Source organism: Manis pentadactyla, chromosome 9, assembly GCF_030020395.1.
Source record: "Manis pentadactyla isolate mManPen7 chromosome 9, mManPen7.hap1, whole genome shotgun sequence".
Lineage (NCBI taxonomy): Eukaryota > Metazoa > Chordata > Mammalia > Pholidota > Manidae > Manis > Manis pentadactyla.
Window position 1 is genome coordinate 116,497,091 of NC_080027.1, and position 19,745 is coordinate 116,516,835.

At 44.7% G+C, this 19,745-nt stretch overlaps 2 protein-coding genes across 3 annotated transcripts in view; one reads left to right on the forward strand and one right to left on the reverse strand.

Moving 5' to 3' along the window:
- Window positions 1–14,287, forward strand: part of NSL1 (NSL1 component of MIS12 kinetochore complex) — an 88,927-nt gene extending 74,640 nt beyond the window's left edge. The window contains exon 3 of one of the 2 annotated variants that reach the window (XM_057507988.1): window positions 14,182–14,287. In XM_057507988.1, the coding sequence (XP_057363971.1) occupies window positions 14,182–14,195 (14 nt within the window). In that variant the 3' untranslated portion in view covers window positions 14,196–14,287. Of the gene's footprint in view, window positions 1–13,397; window positions 13,553–14,181 lie in introns of those variants that run through there. The other variant, XM_057507985.1, reaches the window with a different exon arrangement.
- Window positions 14,288–15,672: 1,385 nt separating this feature from the next.
- RD3 (RD3 regulator of GUCY2D) lies at window positions 15,673–18,772 on the reverse strand. The gene is made up of 2 exons (XM_036912484.2): window positions 16,407–18,772; window positions 15,673–15,970 (listed from the first exon to the last, which is right to left on the reverse strand). Exons 1-2 carry the CDS (start codon window positions 16,700–16,702, stop codon window positions 15,673–15,675), a joined length of 594 nt encoding a protein of 197 aa, XP_036768379.1. The 5' UTR covers window positions 16,703–18,772.
- Window positions 18,773–19,745: the final 973 nt, after the last annotated feature.

Below are 19,745 nucleotides of genomic sequence, written 5' to 3' on the forward strand. Positions count from 1 at the left end.
TATATGAACTACATTTCAATAAAGCCATTAGAAAAAATGAGTGTCAAATATAATGCTGTAATATATTCCATGTGGTAAAGGAAAGTAAATAAAACAAAATCCAACAGCAAGGATGAAATAAAAACTAAGACAGTCTACCACCCATAGTCTTTTTTACTCAAAGTACCTAAAGAAGGAGAGCCGCAAGAATAATGAAACTAGAAGGAAGGCCTTAGGTTCAAGAAATATCAGTAATCACAGAATTTGGAAAAGATTGTTGATAAATTTAATTCATCATTGAGTGCAAAAAAGCAGTGACCATTAAAAGGAGTTTTTTTAACAAGAGAAGAACAAGTTCTAAACACAAACAAGAAGGAAAATTAGGGTAGAGGTGTTCTTGATCAGTGGGGAAGGTGTAAGGTCTTTGTCTTGCTCAAGAGGGGACTTGAAATACTGAGTAATTCCAGACTATGTTAGATCATTTTAGAACTATAGTATGCTAAAATTTTATAGGTAACACTAAAGGGAAAGAAACAGCATACAGCTTCCAAATAAGAAAACAAAAAAGTAAGAGAATATAAAGAAAATTATGTCATTATAACAGAAGGCAGAAAAAGAAGGAAATTAGCAAAAGAAAAGTGTATTTGTAAACCAGAACATATTCAGAACTGAACTATGGAAGTTCTACATGTCAAGACTTGGGGACATAGCTAAAGCAGGACTTACAGATAAATTTGTAGCCTTAAATGAATTTATTAAAAAATAAGACAAAAATAAACTAAGTGTTCAACTCAAGAAGCTAAATATAACAGAGATGGCAGGAAGGCCATACTAAAGATCAAAATTCAAGGAACCAGAAAACTAAACAAGAAACTAAGCAAAACTAAAAGCTGACTCTAAAAAGACCAACAAAAACAAAGAAACATAGAGTAAGACATCAAGAAAGCAGAGAAAGCAGAAACAAACAATAGTAAGAAAATGTTCATGTGGAGTAGAGATTTTTCAAATTATAAGTAACTAAACAGTTTCATACCAATGTATTGAACACATGGATGAAACGGCTATTGTCCAAACTAATATTACCAAAATCGATTCATGAGAAAAATTAAAACCCTGAAGAAATCAATAACCATTAGGTGTACATAATCAGTTAAATCAAGTACAACACCCCAACATACTAGGCTCACACAGTTTTATAGATGAATCTTACTAACTCTTCAAAGAACAAATAACCTCTATGCTTACAAACTGTTTTATAAGGGCAGCATAACCTTGATGACAAAATTGGAAAGGGGCAGAATATTTGAAAGCACCACATATTCTTTTTTTTTTTTACTATAAATGCACATATGCTGAAAGTGAATATACTAAATAAAGTAAAGGTATGAAGTATAGGTAAATTTAATTGAAAAGTGTATGAAAAAAATTAAATTAATGAATAAGTGGGGTTTTCTCTGTGAATGCAAACATAACCATCAAGAAAAAACTGTCAGTATTAGTTTAACACATTAACAGAGTGAGGGACAAAAAGCACATGATCCAGGGGCACAAGGGAACTTTATGAATGATGGAAAATGTTCTATATCTGGACTGTGGTGTGGTTACATAGTTGTATACATTTGTATGCATAAAGTTTATGCATAAAATGGATGTATTTTATATTAAATCATTTATCATATATGTATTTTATTAAGTGTATATTAGATGTATTTTATTATACTAATCATTTATCATATATTATATGTAAATTATACCTCAGGAAAGTTGGTTGAACAAATAAATGATCTCAGTTGATAGAAGGGAATTGTTTAATAAAATACTTATTTATAAATTTAAAGTATTATGGACACTGTCACCACTGTTATTCAGTATTTTATGAAGGTCTAATCTTATAGGATAAAAAAAAGATGTGTAAAGTTACAAAAAAGACAAAACCCTTGTTCCTTGCAAATGATACAGTTATCTACATTTTTTAAATTCTACTTGAAACTAGATAAACCATTAGAACTAATAGTTCAGCAAATAAAAATCAGTGGTGCTCCTAAACACTAGCAATATTCAATAATAAAATGTAAGCCTGAAATGTTACCATCCACAATATCTACAAAAAGGTAAGGTATCTAGAGCAAATAAAAGATGTGCAAAACCTATATAGAGAAATTTAGAAACACTATATTTTTCTTATTTCTATTTTACATGTTTTTAAGCATTTCTCTACATCCATAACAAAATGGCTATCACATCCATTTCCTTAAGCAAAACTGTTCTCAATGTAGCAAGTGGGCAGCATTCTTGTGACATTCTTCATTACAGTGTTTTTAAAACACTATTGAAGGACATGTTGAGAAACCCAACATGAGGTATGTTTATAAATGGGAAAACACATATTGTAAACATATATTTCTCTACAAACTAACCTATACATTAAATGCAATTCCAGTCAAATCCCAGTAAGATTTTTCATGCAGTTTAACAAGTAGATCCTAACAATTCCAATGGAAGAGTAAAGGGCCAAGAATAGGCAACGAAATTTTGAAGAAACTGCAAGATACCAAGACTTCCTATAAAACTATAGTCACTTAAAAAGTGACTATACAGTAACAGTGCAGAGACAGCCAAGTCAACTAATAAAATTAAAAAGAGCCCAGAAACAGACTCCAACATATATTACAGTGACATTACAAAGCAGTGGAGAAAAGATGGACTATTCAGTAAATGATGCTAGGACAACGGGCTATTAGTATGGCAGAAATTACATCCCTTCCTCATAAAACAAAACAAATTCAGATGGTTTCAAGAGCTAAACATGACAATCTAAATTCTATATAGAAAATAACTACAAATTTTTGTTACTTGGGTAGAGGATTTCTTACAGACCCTGCAAAAAAATTACTAAGGGAAAAAACTGGTAAATCAGACTAAAATAAAACTTCTATATGTGAAAGGTCACTATATATGAAGTTAATAAAAGACAAGCCAAATATTGAGATCAAATATTTACAGAACCTATCGCCAAAGAATTGAAATCCAGAATGAGCCTGTATGACTCTCAGAAATAAGTAAGAAAAGTTCAAACAATACAGTAGAAAAATAGGCCAAGAATAGGAACAGGTAACTCATGGAAGAAACAACAGGGTCAAAAAAACATAAGGAAGGAAGTTCCACCTCACTTTAAATAGTACTGCATGCCCATCAAATTGGCCTGACAGTAACAACTGTTAGGAAAATATGGGGAAGCAAGAAGTTTCAAACACTGCTAGTGAAAATATAAACTGATGTAATGACTGTGGAGAGACAGCAAGCACAAATGCAATAAAGGTGAACAGAAACAAAATCTAGGACCTAGAAATTCTGCTTCCACAGATTTACACCAAAAAATCTATGGCATATTTATACAGGAAATAAGGAGACAGTTATAAGAATGTGCATTGTAATCCTGTTTTAAAACAAAAAAGAAATAATCTAAGTGTCTCTCAGTAGAGGAATGGATACAACAGTGGTGTATTCATACTCTGGAATACTATATGGTAGCTAAATGAGTAGCTATTCACTTTCATGATGAAAGGAAAAAAATCAGTTGCAAAATCATATGATCCCTATCATATAATTTATGTAAAAATTTCAAACAAATGCCACACATTGTTTATGGCTACATATTTTTAAACTAAACCATAAAAACATTGATAGGAAGGATCTACTCACTTCCAGGATACTGGTTGCTCCTTAAATAAGAGGGACTGGAACTGGACGATGGTGGGGTGCAAAGAAAATGGTTTTTATATTACACTCTGTATTTCCTATACATTTGAAATATTTCAGATAATTTTTTTTTAAATCAACTCTGCCTGATGTATATACAATGGAAGGAAGAGAGCAAGAGTGAAACAGCTGAAGATCAGCTAGAAAGCATGTTTAGAGATACCAGTTAAAATGATGGTGACCTAGATCACAGGTGATAATAGCAAGATGAAGAGAAATAGGTGAATGTGTGATTTTATTTCAAAGGAATAAATTGTAGTCCTTACTGATGGACTGGATATGAGGAGTCCAGGAGAGGAAAGAATCAAGGTTGACTTCTGGCTAAAGCAATATGTGGGTGCAGGTGCCATTTATTCAGGTAGGGAAAACTGGTAAAGGAACTAGTTAGCAGGCCGTGAAGGAATCCTGTTTTCATCTCTTATTTCTTTTACTGGGACATAAGCTCATTATGGGGAGAATCTGTCAGCTTTATCGCTGTATACCCCAAAGTTCCTAGCACAACTATGCCTGATTAATATTACACACATTGCCTAGGTATTGGGTTTTGAAAACCAGACAAGCTTCTTTAGAAAATGTCAGCTTTCAAGGAAATTTGATATCCCTTAATATTCTAATAAAAAAAAGGACTTTCAAGAAGTTCCCCCAAAATTCTCATGCAGCCTATTTAGATTTTTAGATTCTATACAGATTATGCTATTTTCATCCAGCCGTTTAAATTAATTTTACGTGATTTTACCAGCTAGATGTACTATAAGCTATGCAGTATTATAACCTATACCACTGTAAATGGGATAGGATTTATAATAGGGCTACTATTACATAGCACCTCCTTACAAACTAGTCTTTATGTATTTTATTAGACATTATAAAAACCCCTTATTTCATGTGATTCATAATACAACCTCAGTAAGTAGGCAGGCCATTTCTGTAATAGTGACAGAGCTGGAATTTGTATCTGAAGCATCAGGCTCCAAATCTAGAATCTGCCATAAAGCAACTGACACTTGAAGAAATCAAGTGACTTGGCCAAGGATATACAGCCAATAAAACTATAGGCCACTTTTGCTGTGCTTAAAGAGCTGATGCTTTCCTAAGATTATAAACATTATGAAAATATATAATAACAAATCTCAAAATTTATCTGAAAGATAGATTCTAATTATTCCTTTGCTTGCTCCTCAAGTCAGAATCACACAGTCATTTAAGTAAATGTGTTTTCCCTCTTGAGATAAAAAGGTTACCAAGTTTCTTTAGAGAATTAACTGTATCTAAAAAATAACACTTAGGGGTATTATACCACAAGTTTCAATTATCATTTTTACATACTTCAAAACCCAAACAAGAATATGTCAACCACCTTATTGTAGCAATTATTCCTTTTTACTGAACCATGACAGTTAAGCATTCACTACCACGTCAATTTTTATTGTCAAACAGAGTGAATGCTGGGATTTTAACCAAATTCAGAGTATCTTTATGCTTATACTTATCCCCTTCATGGTTTATCCCATCGGCTTGGCAGATCTGGGGAAGGCAGGGAGACATGTTGGAAAGTAGTTCAGAATTCAAGCTACTCAAAGCCATATGCATAAATGTGCCATACAAATAAATAAAGGTCTTAACTGTTTTTCTGATTGTTCGGAAATGGTACTTTTGAATGCCAAAGGCAAATTCCAAAGGTCTCTTAGGAAAAGCACTACAATTTTTTAATGTGGGAATAGAACCATTTAAAAATATATGTGATCCCCATTTGTAGCAATGCCAATTTTGTTGCTGGATTTATATAAGCTTCTTATCAGTTTTATTTCTCTTTGTTTTGAGGCTGTATCCAACTGAAACAGAATTGAGTTCAAAGGCATAACAAGCATGCATTATCTCAAGTTCAACATTGTATTTTTATTAGATTTTATTTTGTAAAGCATGAGAAACAATAAAGGTTATCGCACTAGGAGTGACACCATTGAGTGCTTTAATAGTACAATGTTGTCTATAATGCAAAGAATGGACAGTATAATAACAGTTAGAGATGGGAGGGTTAAAAACAGGAGTGAGAAATTGGGAAGGTATTACAACAGTCTAGGTCAGGAGACAGCTTTATAGAAGTCCAGATTCCTGGGTCCCACTACTGTAATAGTAGGTTTAAGTCTGAGTCATTTTTACCACAAATGAGTACTGACTCACCTGAATCAGGGTCATATTTTAGGTCCAATGGACGTACAACAGGATGGTCCGCTTCTAAACAAAATAAACATTAAAATAATTTAACCACACTTAATGCCTCCTATAAACATTTCCTTGAGTCAATGTGAGCTAATACACTGTTAATCAGTAGTACTACTCTTTTGAACGAACACACACACACACACACACACACACACACACACGAGATACTAAAATGTGAAGGGAAAGAAGAAAAGATCAAACTAACCACGATTATAGCTTTTATAGTACTGCCACCTACTGGGTACACTAAGAAATAGCACCATAAAAATCTGTAGGGGAGCAAATTAAAAGACAGAGACTGAATTTTCTGTTTAAAGTACAGTCTCCAAGTTATGAATGGAATGTTTTTCAGAAAATAATCTTAAGACAAGTGTTTGGAACTCAGAACTCATCTTCCCACAGAAACTCTGACTTAGAAAGTGGCTAGGCCACTATCATGTCAGTACTCTAAAGCCTACGTACCCTGTAATACACTGTAAGCACCAGGACTATAGTAAGCAGCAGAACTACAGGAACAGGATATATTCTGATTCCATCTATATGAAGTTGAAGAGCAAGCAAAACTGATCCGTGGTATTAGGAGTTAGGGTAGGTTACCGGTGGAGGTGGTGGCACTCTGATCACTGATCTGATCTCTTTTTGTGAAATGTCATCAGGTGACACTGTGCACTTTTCTGTATGTGCGTTATAAACACAGAAAAGATATTATCTCAAAGCAAAGAATAGGTCTTTAAAAACCTGTTAGCTTTATGAAAATGTTTATGAAAAACTGCATTCATTCATATTTTGTAAATTTTCCCATAAACCATAATGTAGATTGCCTTTTGGCAGGTGCTGGGAAAATGCCAGTGGGACAAGTAAACAGGGGTAACGTGGTCAGCATCAGCTAAGCTGTGGGGAGCAGGCTTTTGAAGGGGGCTGCTTCTCAGGGGCTCCTTGCTGCTGCGCTCAGAGTTCACATGCAAGCCTATTGTGTGCATGCATCTGCATGTCTAGAAAGATCTTTTGCACCTTTTGCAGGCCATGGCATACATAGAGAATGACAGCATTGGAATGACACACTGGGGTACTGGGTGGGGCTCCTGGCAGCCGAAGCTGACTGGTCTGGTCCTCCAGGTGACCCAGGATGAGGGGTATCAATATTGCGGCCCAGCTGTGGGAAAATACCCACTTAGAGAACATAAAAGGGCATGGGCCCCCATACCCCACGCTCAAGCTCTTTCAGCCAGCAAAGGGGAGGGTCTGGGCTTCTGCTTCCAGAGAACCCAACTCCGCATACCCCTCACCTCGGGATTACAGGTCCAATTGCACTGATGAACATCATGGGGTCCAGGGGAATTATACAGCATTCTGGGTCTCTGTGTGGTGGCCTCATCTCTCCCCCAAACCTCATTTCCCAATACCCCCTCACCACTGCTGTACGTGCTGCGCTTGTCTGCATCTTGTCATCTCTGAGCTCCTTCCAAATCCCCAGATCTCCCAAATCCTTCTCTTTCTCCATCATGCCGTTCCCTCTGCCAGGTGCTCAGCCCATCATCTCTCTGCTCAGGCCTCCCCTTCCCCATGAAGCCTCTTTCTATACACTGCCTGAGGCCACCACCATACTTTGATTGGTATTACTGGTGTGTGTGTGTGTGTGTGTGTGTGTGTGTGTGTGTGTGTGTGTGTGTGTGTGTGTGTGTGTGTGTGTGTGTGTGTGTGTGTGTGTGTGTGTGTGTGTGTGTGTGTGTGTGTGTGTGTGTGTGTGTGTGTGTGTGTGTGTGTGTGTGTGTGTGTGTGTGTGTGTGTACCTCGGTCCCTGATTTCCTATCTTGCTCATAGTAGGTGCTCAACAGTTGCTTCTCAAATGACTCACCCACTCCACTCCATTCGCTCTTCTTGGTGGTCCCTCATTGCCCCTTTCAGTTGGAATCTCCAGCCTCGAAGGGGACCTGCTTGGGGCCAGTCCACACTCTGCCACTCCACTCCCAGGGCCCGGAGCTATGCAGCCTGGGTGAGACGCATCTGCATTACCCAGACACCCTCCCCTGCTCCAGCTCACACCTCTGAGGTTGTCCTTAGGCTACTTATGGTGTGACAAAGGGAGAAAGGGTGACTGCCATTCTGCCTCAGTCCTGACTCCCCTCATTCAAGCGCCAATCGCAGTATCAAGATTGGCCACACGGGGCTGTACTGGGTGACACCTGCCTGGTGGAGGAGGGCTCGGTACTCAGTGGGAATTAGGTGTCTAGATGCACAAGGAATCCATCAGCAGTCTCTTCTCTCCTGTTGTCTCCTCACCAGCCTCCTTTGGCAGCCTTATTCTGTTGTTTTACCCTTTGGCCATCTTGAAGCTGTTGCTTTATTTCTTAACACGTTCCTCCTTGCTTCCCCCTGAGCCTCTCTTCCTGCCGCCTCTTTACTAAGCAGCAGTCACCATAGTGGGAAGTCACCTCTACTTGATCAGTTGCACCTCCTTTAGGTGAGCACTGGGCCTAACCCATGACCTCCTTGCCTTTCAGGACATGGGATGGAAAATTGTCCTGTTCTGTATCTTCAACATTCCTCCCATCAGACGCTCACCTTCCGTGGCAACCCAAGTCCTAGACATTCACACAGCATCTCACATCCCCCAGTCCTTCTTCCGGATTCTCCAGCCTCCTGTCACTCCTCTCCCCATGCTCTCCCAGCAGTAAGACTGAAATACTCATAATTGCCCAACACACTGCAATGTTTCAGTCCTTTGTACTTTGCACACGTTCTGTTCCATGGCCTGATGCTCTCCCCACCCCTTCCCTGCACCTCCTTCACCCAGCAGAACCCTAGTCACCCTTGAAAACTGCCAATTCCTCTGACCCACAATTCCTTCCCATGCCCCAGAACCCCTCCTCTGAATGGTTCCTCTTCACCCAAACACACATCGCTCCCTGAAGCTGTCACTGGGAATTGTGATGATTGCTCCCACCTGTCCTGTCCTGTTCTACCATCTCTGCCCCTGCCTGGAGGACCCAGGCGGCCACGGTGCATGCTGCATGTGAAGTGCGCTGCGGTTCCTCCCGCCGTGAGCTAGTCCTTAAAATGCTCCAGAGTCTCCTCTGCTCATCTGCAGAGCGGACAGATGTGAGGAGCAGAAGGGGGCACACAAGGGACATTTATAAACAGTGAAGTGCTAAGCCAGTGTTTTTATTGCATTTCCTTCTCCCAGGCTAGTGTTTACCTGCACTTGCTTGCATGGAATGTGATGTGACCTTTTTGTAATTTCCCCACTGGAGTTCAGGGGAAAGCTGGTCACAGTAAACCTTGACTTCTGTCTCCCAGTGGCTCCCAGCCTTCTGTGAAGCTCTGAGTTAATGATTCTGAGGATGTTTTCCTCACAGGGCCAGTTCATATCTAATCTTGGCATGTTCTGTTCTTTCTGAAGAATAACTTGACTCACTCCAAGAATGCCTCATCCTGAGGTCAGGAACCTTGTTTTTCCCAAGGAAATGGTGTGTGTGGGTCTCAGGCTCTCTTCCTACTTCATCATTGCCACCCCCCATGCCCACCAATCCCTCTGCCAACAGAAGAGACCTCTCCCCACCCGCCAAGATGAGGTCTGTCCAAATGAGCAAAGAGCGGTTAGCTGTGACCTACCAAATAATCTCACCTCAGAAGAAGGAAGTTCCTAAAAATTTGGTATGAAGAAATCACCTGAGCCTGGCTTTCAAAAGTTTAATTAGTGTCTGGGGTGGGGGTGGAATAGTTTGCAGAGAGAGGCCACTCCAGCCAGGAGTGGTCCCCGGAATTCCAGGCGGGGGGGTCTGCTGATGGCTGCAGTGTAGGTCACACGGGCTGGGGAGAGAAGCCTGGGAGCCAGACGCGACTCCAGGGTGGCCAGGACGCACCTGAGATAAGGCCTGCTCAGGGCGGCGAGCTCACTGAAGTTCCAAAACCAACTCACAGCCCCCACTTTTCCCTCCCTTCAATCTGGTCAACTTGGGCCTCATCTCTGTGGAGCTTTGTAAGAATGCCCGTGTCTCCAGGCCTCATGCTGTCCCTGCCTCAGACTCCTTAGCTTTGCCTCCTCCCCACGCCACAACCAGGGAAGAGGTGGGCTGTGGGTCACTGTTCTGCGAAGGTCCCACTGTGCGATTGGAGCAGGTTACCGTCCCTGAGCCTCAGGGTTCTCGTTTGTAAAGTAGGGATATCATTCCGTCTCTTCCTAATAACCAAGGTTCTTGTAATCATTTGTCTAAAATAAATGTGATTTAAGAGACCAGATCTTTCAGACCTAACACATGAGAAGTCATTGGTCATGGTATGTCTGAAAGAATTACTTATCACAACTGCCATGGTGATTGTAGGACCATCCTGATATCAGAGGCAGTAAAATGTGAAAAATACCCCCGTGTGCCCAGCACCTTGTTTAAGGTTGGCCCCCTGTGTCTACCCCTTGCTCCCATCGTTCGCCTCTCCTCCCCAGAAAATTTTGTGTTTACTGTTCCATTGTTTACATTTTGTCTCCAGTGTCTATGAACTCTTCTGTCAGTGGGGTTACATTTCCTGTGGCTTGTTTTGGGAAGTTTATGCTAATCCCACTCTATTCCTATCCTACTATATTATCAATTTTGTTGATGGAAATTTGGGCTGTTCCCAGTGTTTTGCTATTTTTACTCTAAGCATTCTCATAGCTGTTTCTCGGAACACGTGTTTCTCCAGGGTGTATACCTGGGATCTCGGGAACTGCTAAGTCAGCATGAGAGTCCTCCCAGTTCCGGCTCCCAGGAGACACTGCTGCCCCTCCCCACCGGTGCCCAAGGGGACGGAGGCCTGTTCTTGCTTTACTTTTGGGCCTTCAAGGGAAGAAATGTATTTAAAAATAGGGAGATGGTGTGTGGAGGGGTGAGCTTCCCAGGCCATAGTCTTCAGCCAAGGCCTTGAGGAACAAAGCCGGAAAGCGGTTGAAGCAAGTTGGAGCTGTCCTGTGGGCTCTGCTGAGCATGGGGGTGAGGTGGGGGCTGCCCCGGCTGGCACTGGGGTCTCAGGCTGCAGCCCGGATGACCTCAGGGAATGCACTATGAGGTCATCACTACTCAGCTGCCAGACCTAGAATTTCAGACAGAAATCAGCATGCCACATTCTCAGTGTATTTTTTATCTCTTTATTTTAAATGCAGGGGAAATCGGGAATACCCTAAGGGGTATGTCCTGTGCCCTGGTCGCCTCCCAAATCCTGGTCCTTCTTGTGGCTTCTGGCCCTGGGTCTGCTCCCAGCCGCCTCCAGTCCCTGGCTGTACTCTTTATGATGGTCCCCTGGTTTGTGGGGTATCTTGTCCCACCTGCCTTGGAAATGTGCTGCTTCGGGGCTCCTCCTGTCCATTTCCTCAAACACCGACATGAACAGGTCCCCGGCTGGAACGGCATGGGTACTGCTGTAAGCTTCCACCGGGGGCCTCAGGAGGTCAATCACCTCTTCCCAATAAGCAAAGAGGTCTTCCTGCTTGTCCGGAGGGGCACGCAGCTGCAGGTAGAAGGAGCGGCCAGGAGCAAGCCTCACGTGCAGCTGTTGTCTCTCAGGGCTGTGAACGGAGATCTTCACCAACTTCAAGGGGAGGAGCCTGGTGAGCTCTAACTCCTTTGTATCTGTGCTCTTTTCCCTCCGTGGCCTGGCCACACCCCGTGTGCTTTTCGCAATCCCGGACCGGTTGTGCCACCAGCATGACTTCTGGTATTGGGTTGAAGGGGTTAGTGTTTGCGATGCCCACAGTCATGATCTGGGCGCACCTGTGCACATCAGTCTGTCCCCGTTTGGTGACCTGGATAAAGTCGCTCTCAAACATGGGGACAGACTTGAACATGTCATATTCTCCCTGGCGCAGTTGCCGCTGCAGTTGCCCCATGATGGTGTTGAACATGCTGAGCCCGGGGCTCCTCTGGGCCGTGTAACACGGAAACAGAGACTCACTGTTCATGACTCCATTACCGCAGGAAGCAGCGCTGGCAAGGAAGGCAGGTCCCTGGGTCTTCCCTTCCCTGACACAAGAGGGAACAGCGGTGCTCCTGGGCACGGGTGGCTCCCTGGCAGGTCTCTCAGCAGCACCCCACCCTGCAGTACCCACCTCCCCCAGCCTCAGAGCCTCCTGGAGGCAGAGGTGGGGGCGGGGGTCAGGTGATGGCCGTGGGAATGCTAGCAGGTGCTGGATGCCTGCCGGAATCTCTTCAGTGTGTACAGATGTACGGTGCGCTCGCGCTCTGCTGTACCTCACCTCTGCGTCTGATAAATCTCAGATGCTGTGAGCTACAGTCCAGCTGAGAGAAGTAACTCCTCGCCTAACCCCCCTGCGCAGCCCTATTTATACTCTGCTGCCCTTTATGACCTGTCACTGTCACAAACCCCTTTGTTCCCACCCCTCAGCCAGGCCCTCAGGGCGGGGCCGCCATCCTCCCCCCAAAACATCCCACTGCCCCACAGAGGACAGGCCCATCCTGCCCTGTCCTGAGGTGGGTACCAAGGTAGAAATGTCTTCAACAGGGAAAATTGGGTGGATGCTTTATTTTCCAGCCCCAAATGAAAAAGATACAGCAAATGGACAAAATCTATAGGCATGTAAGATGATGGGTTAGAATGGAACCATCAAACAACCCAGTCTTGGTCCTTAACCAGTCCTTTCAAAAAATCTCAGTAAATGATGATGACATCAATGTTGTTTTCACATCCATTAACACAACATCTTTTCTGCAGCCCATGGATCAAGGAGTAATTTCAACTTTCAAGTCTTGTTATTGAAGAAGTGCATTTCATAAGGCAGACTATGATTCCTCTGATGGATCTGGGCACAGTGAATTGAAAACCTTCTAGAAAGAATTCCCCATTCTATATGTTTATTGCAGCACTTTTTACAATAGCCAAGATATGGAAGCAACCTAAGTGTCCATCAGTAGATGAATGGATAAAGAAGATGTAGTATATATACACAATGGAATACTATTCAGCCATAAGAAAGAAACAAATCTACCATTTGCAACAACATGGATAGAGCTGGAGGATATTATGCTCAGTGAAATAAGCCAGGTGGTGAAAGACACGTTCCAAATGATTTCCCTCATTTGTGGAATATAACAATGAAGCAAAACTGAAGGAACAAAATAGCAGGAGACTCACAGACTCCAAGAAGGGACTCGTGGTTACCAAAGAGAAGGGGGTGGGGGAGGGCTGGTTGGGAGGGAGAGAGAAGGGGATGGAGAGGTATTACGACAGGCACACATGGTGTGGGGAGGGGATCATGGAGAGGCCAGTGTAGCATAGAGAAGGCAAATAGTGACCTTGTTGCATCTTACTACACTGATGGGCAGTGACTTCAGTGGGGTATGGGGGGACATGATAATATGGGTGAATGTGGTAACCACATTGTTTTTTCATGTGAAACCTTCAAAAGTGTCTATCAGTAATACCTTAATTTAAAAAATTCCCCCTTCTAGATGGCATTAAGAACATTTGTGATTCATGGGAAGATGTCAAAGTATCAATATTAATATTAAGAGGAGTTTGGAGGAGGTTGATTCCAAGCCTCGTGGATGACTTCAGAGAGTTCAAGCCGGCAGTGCAGGAAGTAACTGTAGATGTGTTGGACTAGGAGGAGAAGAGAAGTAGAAGTGGAAGACGATGATGGGACTGAACGGCTGCCATCTCGTGATAAAGCTTTAATGGATGAGAACTTGGTTCTTACGGATGAGCGAAGAAGTGGCTTCTAGAGAGATAATCTACTTCTGGTAAAATGCTGTGAAGATTATTGAAATGTCAACGAAGGATTTAAAGATTAATAAAGTTGATAAAGCAGCAAGCAGGGTTTGAGAGGACTGACTCCAATTCCGAAAGTTCTACTGTGGGTAAAATGCTATCACACAGCACCATGTTTTGTTCTGAAAAAAGGAAGAGTCAAATTGATGGGGCAAAGTTCACTCTTGTCTTATTTTAAGAAATCGCCAGGGTCCCCCCAGCCTTCAGCGATCAGCACCCCTGGTCAGTCAGCAGCCACCCACATCAAGGCGACACGCTCTACCGGCAAAAAGATCAGGACTTGTTTAAAGTTCAGATGATGGCTAGCAGTTTTTAGCAATTATTTTTTAATTTAGATATATGCTATTTTTTAGACATAATGCTATTGCCCTTAATAGACTATAGTATAGTGTAAACATAACATATGTATTGGGAAACCAAAAAATTCATTTGACTCACTTTATTGTGGTATTTGCTCTGTTTCAGTGACCTGGAACTGAACCGACAATGTCTCTGAGGTATGCCCGCCTGTATTATCTGTATCCATCTGCAGCTTGCTCTTCTCTACCACTCAGTATTATGGTTTTGAGATTTACCTGTTTTGATACTTTGAGTTCTTATGCATTTGTTTTCTCTGCTGTATAATAGTCCATTGTGTAATACACTTCAGTTTAATTCTCTCTTGTCCTGTCAATGGACATTTACAGCTTTTTCTACTTTTTCACTATGTAAAACAATATTGCAATGAATATTATACTTCTTATGTATAAGGGTTCTGTAAATATATATCTAGGAGTAACTTCTACTTTCTGGATATAGCCAAGTTGCTATTCAAAATGGTTGTACCAGTTTATACTATTAACAGATTTCCTTTACTCCACATAGTGGAGCCTCCATACGCCAGTCATCAAGGTCCATCCATGTTAGAAATGGAAGGACAGTAAAGCCTATAGTGAGGCTGTCCCAGAACATTTCACCCAGATGCCTGGAGGCCAATTAAGGGTTTGGGTATCACTTTCCGTGCAGAAAGCCAACTAGTAGGTGTGGTCAGATACAGACGGGGCCCTGGAATCAGAGACCTGGGCTCTCCAGAGCAGCAAGTCAGAAGGCTTAGAAGCTTTATCTGTGGAAGGAGATGCTGGGGATTGGTCACACCTCACTTGATGACATTGTGGGATGGGGTAAGGGCAACCTACCTTTGTCCCCAGCTGCCTTAGAACCCCATGCCAGTTCCAAAGTACAAGGTTGGTCAGACACAGGCAGGTGGAGATGTGTGTAGCCTTTGGATCTGTCCCATCATAGCCCAGAACTCAAGAACTCAAGAGCAGAGACTGTGCATGCATGAACAATCTCACCACCCATGGGGCTGTGGGTGCAGTTTAAGGTATAAGAAGTCTGACCTTCTCTGAGCCTCAGGTTCCCCATTTCACTAACTGTGGAGAGTGGACCTAGTAGTGGTCTTTGTGGCCCCTTTCAGCTCTGCCAGCCCATGAGGCTGTGACCCACCTGCAGGAGGGAAACCAGCCAGTCACCAGCAGAGAATGGACACACCTAACAGTTCCCTCCCTACCCAGCGGGAGGAGTGACTGGAACATCCTGGAAGCTGAGGTGAGACCCCAGCAAAAGCAGGGCCCTTCCTTCCCTTCCAGACGGAAGCAGAAGATGGGGATGGGGCCCTGGGTCTGCCTGCCAGGCCCCGAATCTCTGCCAGCTGGGAAGGGACTGTTCCAACAGACTTGTGCAGGGGAGGGAAGGCCCCTCTGCAGCTCCAAGCCCTGACCCTGGGCCTCGTGGCCAATGGGTGAGGGCAGTTGGTTGGGGAGGGATTGCTCCACCTTACTGGAATGTCTGGGGATGGGGCCGCCTCTTTGGCACGCTGGTCAAGGGCGGGTGGGGAGGTTCCAGGACTGGCCCCCGTCACCAGCCTGTCATGCGCTCCCGCAGGTAGCTCAGTTTCTGGGCAGGGGAGATTGGGGGTCAGTCCTCTTTGGGCACCAGGAACTCGGGCATGCTCCAGGTCCGGGGAGGCGGCGGCGTGTCCCGCTCCACGTCCTCTGAGATGGTCCGTATGTCGCTGGCGAAGGGGGCGATGCGCGCGCGGGTCTTGAAGGTGGCGAGCGCCAGGCCGCCGCGGGGCCGCAGGCTCCACTGCCGCGTCAGCTTGTGGGCCTCCTCCTCCTGCTTCATCCTCTCCAGGACTTCCTGCAGCACCGAGCGGAAGAGCCGGGACACCTCCCGCGCCTCGGGCTCGTGCTCCGCCACCAGCTGCCGGAACCTGGGCGCGAGCGGAGGGAGAGGGCGCGGTGGGGCGGGTCCCCGGGCGGGCGGGCGGTGTCCAACCCCGGGGGCTTCCCTGGGCACCCGCAGGGAGATTTATGGGGAAACCTTTCTAAGAAGGTCTGGAAGATGAACTGATGAAAGAGGAAAATAACCATGTGGGCAGGGAGACCAGAAGGCCCCAGGGCCTGGGTGTTCCCCTGCCCAGCCGTGCGCCCGCAGGAGCCGCCCCCTGCCTCCCTGCGAGCCCCTCGCCCCGGACCTGGCCTGCTGCACGGCCGCGGTCGGGTTCTCCCCGCTGCCTTGCTCCTGCTGACAGATAGCCGGGCCGCGCACGCCCCCTGGCTCCCGTCCCGGCACCCTCAAGCCCCTGCGGCTGCCGCCCGCCCTGGAGCTGCAGCGCAGCAGCGCTCGGGTCCCGTGCCCGGGGCTACCTGAGGATGGCCGGCCCGCAGTAGGAAGGGCGGATCTTGGCACAGACGGCCTCCAGTTGCAGCCGCTCGCCCGGGCTGAGGTCGTAGGTGGGCCGGGGCGCGCTGGCCAGCCAGCTGTAGTCCACCCCGGTGCAGACCTTCCTGACGGCGTGGCCGCGCTGCCACTGCTGCCGCTCAGCCGCCCGCATCTGCCCCGCCAGCTCCATCATGAGCGTCTCCAGCACCATCTCAGCTGGGCTGCGGGACGACAGGCGTGGCGGGGCCTCGTTCCACCGGAGCCAGGGGATGAGGGACATGCCCCGCAGGCCTGCTGAGACAGGGCAGGGGTGCGTCTTCCCTGGGCTCCTCTGCGGGTCAGGGTGGGGAGAGCAAGGGGAGGAGAACCGAGCCCCGAGTGAGAAGGCCTGTCTGGCCCTCCCGCTGGGTGGCCTCGAGGTAGTCGCTTAACCTCTCTGCCCAGTCATTTTGAATTTTGTAAGACGAGATCGGGCTATTGTTGGTTTGCCTCGGCCCACCTCCTGCCTTGGACCCCCTTGGGCTACCTCGTCCCTTGGTTCACTTCCTGCTCAGGCCCACCTCCTGGAGACTCCCTCTCAGAACGCTTATGGTTGCTTTTCCCGTGGCCTTCCGTGGATTGTAGGTCCCTGGGGCTTTGATGGAGGCTCTCCTCTCATTTAAATCAGCCTCATCCTTTCACATTTCCAATTCTTCCTCATGTTGGTAGCTCCCAACAGAAATCCACGATGCATTTGTCTCCTGAGCTCCAGATCAGGGTGTCCAGATGCTTCTTGGACACCTCCCCTTAAAGATTCCACTTGTGCCTTAAACCCAAAGCTCCTCTCTTCCTTCCCATTGGCCACTACTTCCCCTGGGTGCCCAGCCTGACAGTAGGCATAACCTAGTTGCCCAAGGTGATGCACCATCCTTGCCGCATCCCTTTGCCTCATCTTTCAAATTCAGCATCCAGTTCCTGTTGATTCCTCCAAACTTAAGTATTATAATTCTCTCAATCTATTCACTCTCTTTCCTTTAGTTCAAGCCTTGACCATCTGCCAGATATATTATAGCAGCCGCCTCCTAACTGGCAACCCAGGACTGATCTTCCCTATCCAGTCTCTACTCTATCATCCTTTTATTGTGGTTTTAAAGAAAGCCAATAACAGAACTACCATCTGAAGCATTTTTAAGCATACAGTACAGTAGTACTAACTATGCACATTGTTATGCGATCTTTTACATCTTGTAAAACTGAAATCCTATACTGAACAACACTTTCCACTCTATTTTCTTAAGTGTGTTCTTACTAAATCATAAATCTGATCATGTCACCGTTTGGTTTTCATTAGATACCATGACACAAGAGCATGGAGTCTGTGAGCCCTATAAGGGCCTGTCACCTCCATTCCCCCTACCAAAATTTCATTGGCTTCAAATAGAAATACAAATCTGTGAAAATTGAAAACAATCAATTGATAATAATTCCAAATAAGAGTTTAAAAACTACTCTCAATTTTTTAATTAAAAATAGTTGAAATGTGTATTTATTTTATGATGTTTGATGTGATGTGGGGTGGAACCTCCAGTAGTAAAAATGTTAAGGGCCTGTGAAGGTCTTTAAATCATCCCATGTTTAAGTCTTGAGATGCTTAAAGGCCTTCAGTGGTTCCCGACTGTCCTCCAGATCCAACTCAGATGACTTACTACGGCTTCAAGGCCCTTTATCAGGAGGCTCCTGTTCACGTCTTCAGCCTCATCTCCTGCCAAGCTTCCCCTTTTCCGCAAGCCTCCCCCAACATCACCTCAATCCACACACTTTCCATTCCCTCTTATGTCCTGCTCTTTCGTGCTTTTCAGCCTTTGCTCATACCTAGAATATTTACTTTTTCTTTATTTTTAATTAAGGTGTAATTGACATATTACATGAGTTTCAGGCATACAACATAATGATTCGATGTTAGTTTATACTGTGAAAGGATTACCACAATACCATCCATCTAGCTAACATTCTATTCACAGTTGCAATGTTTTTTTTCTTGTGATGACAACTTTTAAGGTCTACTCTCGTAGCAACTTTCAAATATACAAAGCAGTATTATTAACCATAGTCACCATGCTGTACATGACATCCCCAGGACTTATTTATTTTATAGCCATAAATAAGTTTGTACATTCTGACCCCCTTCACCTATTTTGCCCACCCCCACCTCTGGCAACTACCAGTCTGTTCTCTGTGTCTATGAACTTGCTTGTATTTTTAAAAATATTCCATATGTAAATGAGATCATATGGTATTTGTCTTTCTCTGCTTGACTTATTTCACATAGCATAATGCCCTCAAAGTCCATCCATGTTGTTGTAAATGGCAAAACTGCCTTCTTTCTTTTTTTTTATTTTTTTTTATTTTGGTATCATTAATCTGCAATTACATGAAGGACATTATGTTTACTAGGCTCCCCGCTTCACCAAGTCCCCCCCACATCCCCATTCACAGTCACTGTCCATCAGCATAGTAGTGCCTTCTTTCTTATGGCTGAATATTCCAGTGTGTGTGTGTGCACCTTCTTAGCTCACACTCTGCTTCCTTTGGAGACCCCTAGGACCCCCTGACCAGGTCCCGGTGCCTTGTCTCTGCTCCCAGGCTGCTCCGTGCGTACTCCATCACGGCATGGTCACAGTGAACCGTGATTGCCTGTGTGTCCATCTCCCTCTCCAGACTGAGCGAGAAACCAGGTCTTGGGCATCCTCCTACCCAGGGACCCAGCAGCCAGCAGAGGGGCTGGCCTACCTCCAGCAGGTGCTCAGTAGGCATCCATGAATAAAAGGAGGGATACTTACATTGTAATTTGGATTAATCCCAGAGGGATGGATAGGGTTGCTATGTGGTGCTTTCATCCTGTTCTCTCTCTTTCCCTCTTTTCCTGTGTGTGTGTGTGTGTGTGTGTGTGTGTGTGTGTGTGTGTATAGCTAAGCTAGAACTCTACCTAGGGGGTCCCTTCCCACTCCAAAATGTCTCACCCTTCTTAAGATCCTTTTTCAGGAAGTTTGGGGCAAGCGTTGCTCTCCAAAAGAGCCTGTTATCTTCTTAGTCTGTATTTGCCTTTTTGCTGAAAGGAGGCAGAAAGAGAATGGCTGGCAATAGAAAGCCTGGGAGAAGCAGAAAAGAAAGAAGTGGGACACACTGAGGGCAACTTTTGTCTCCACAACAAACTGGCCTCCAAATATTCCACTCCAAGGCCTCCCCAGGCCTGGCCAGGGCACTTCACACATTTGCAAGGGGACCAGGTCCATGCTGCACGTGGAAGCTCCCAGACCATATGTCTAAATATTTGTAAATTACAA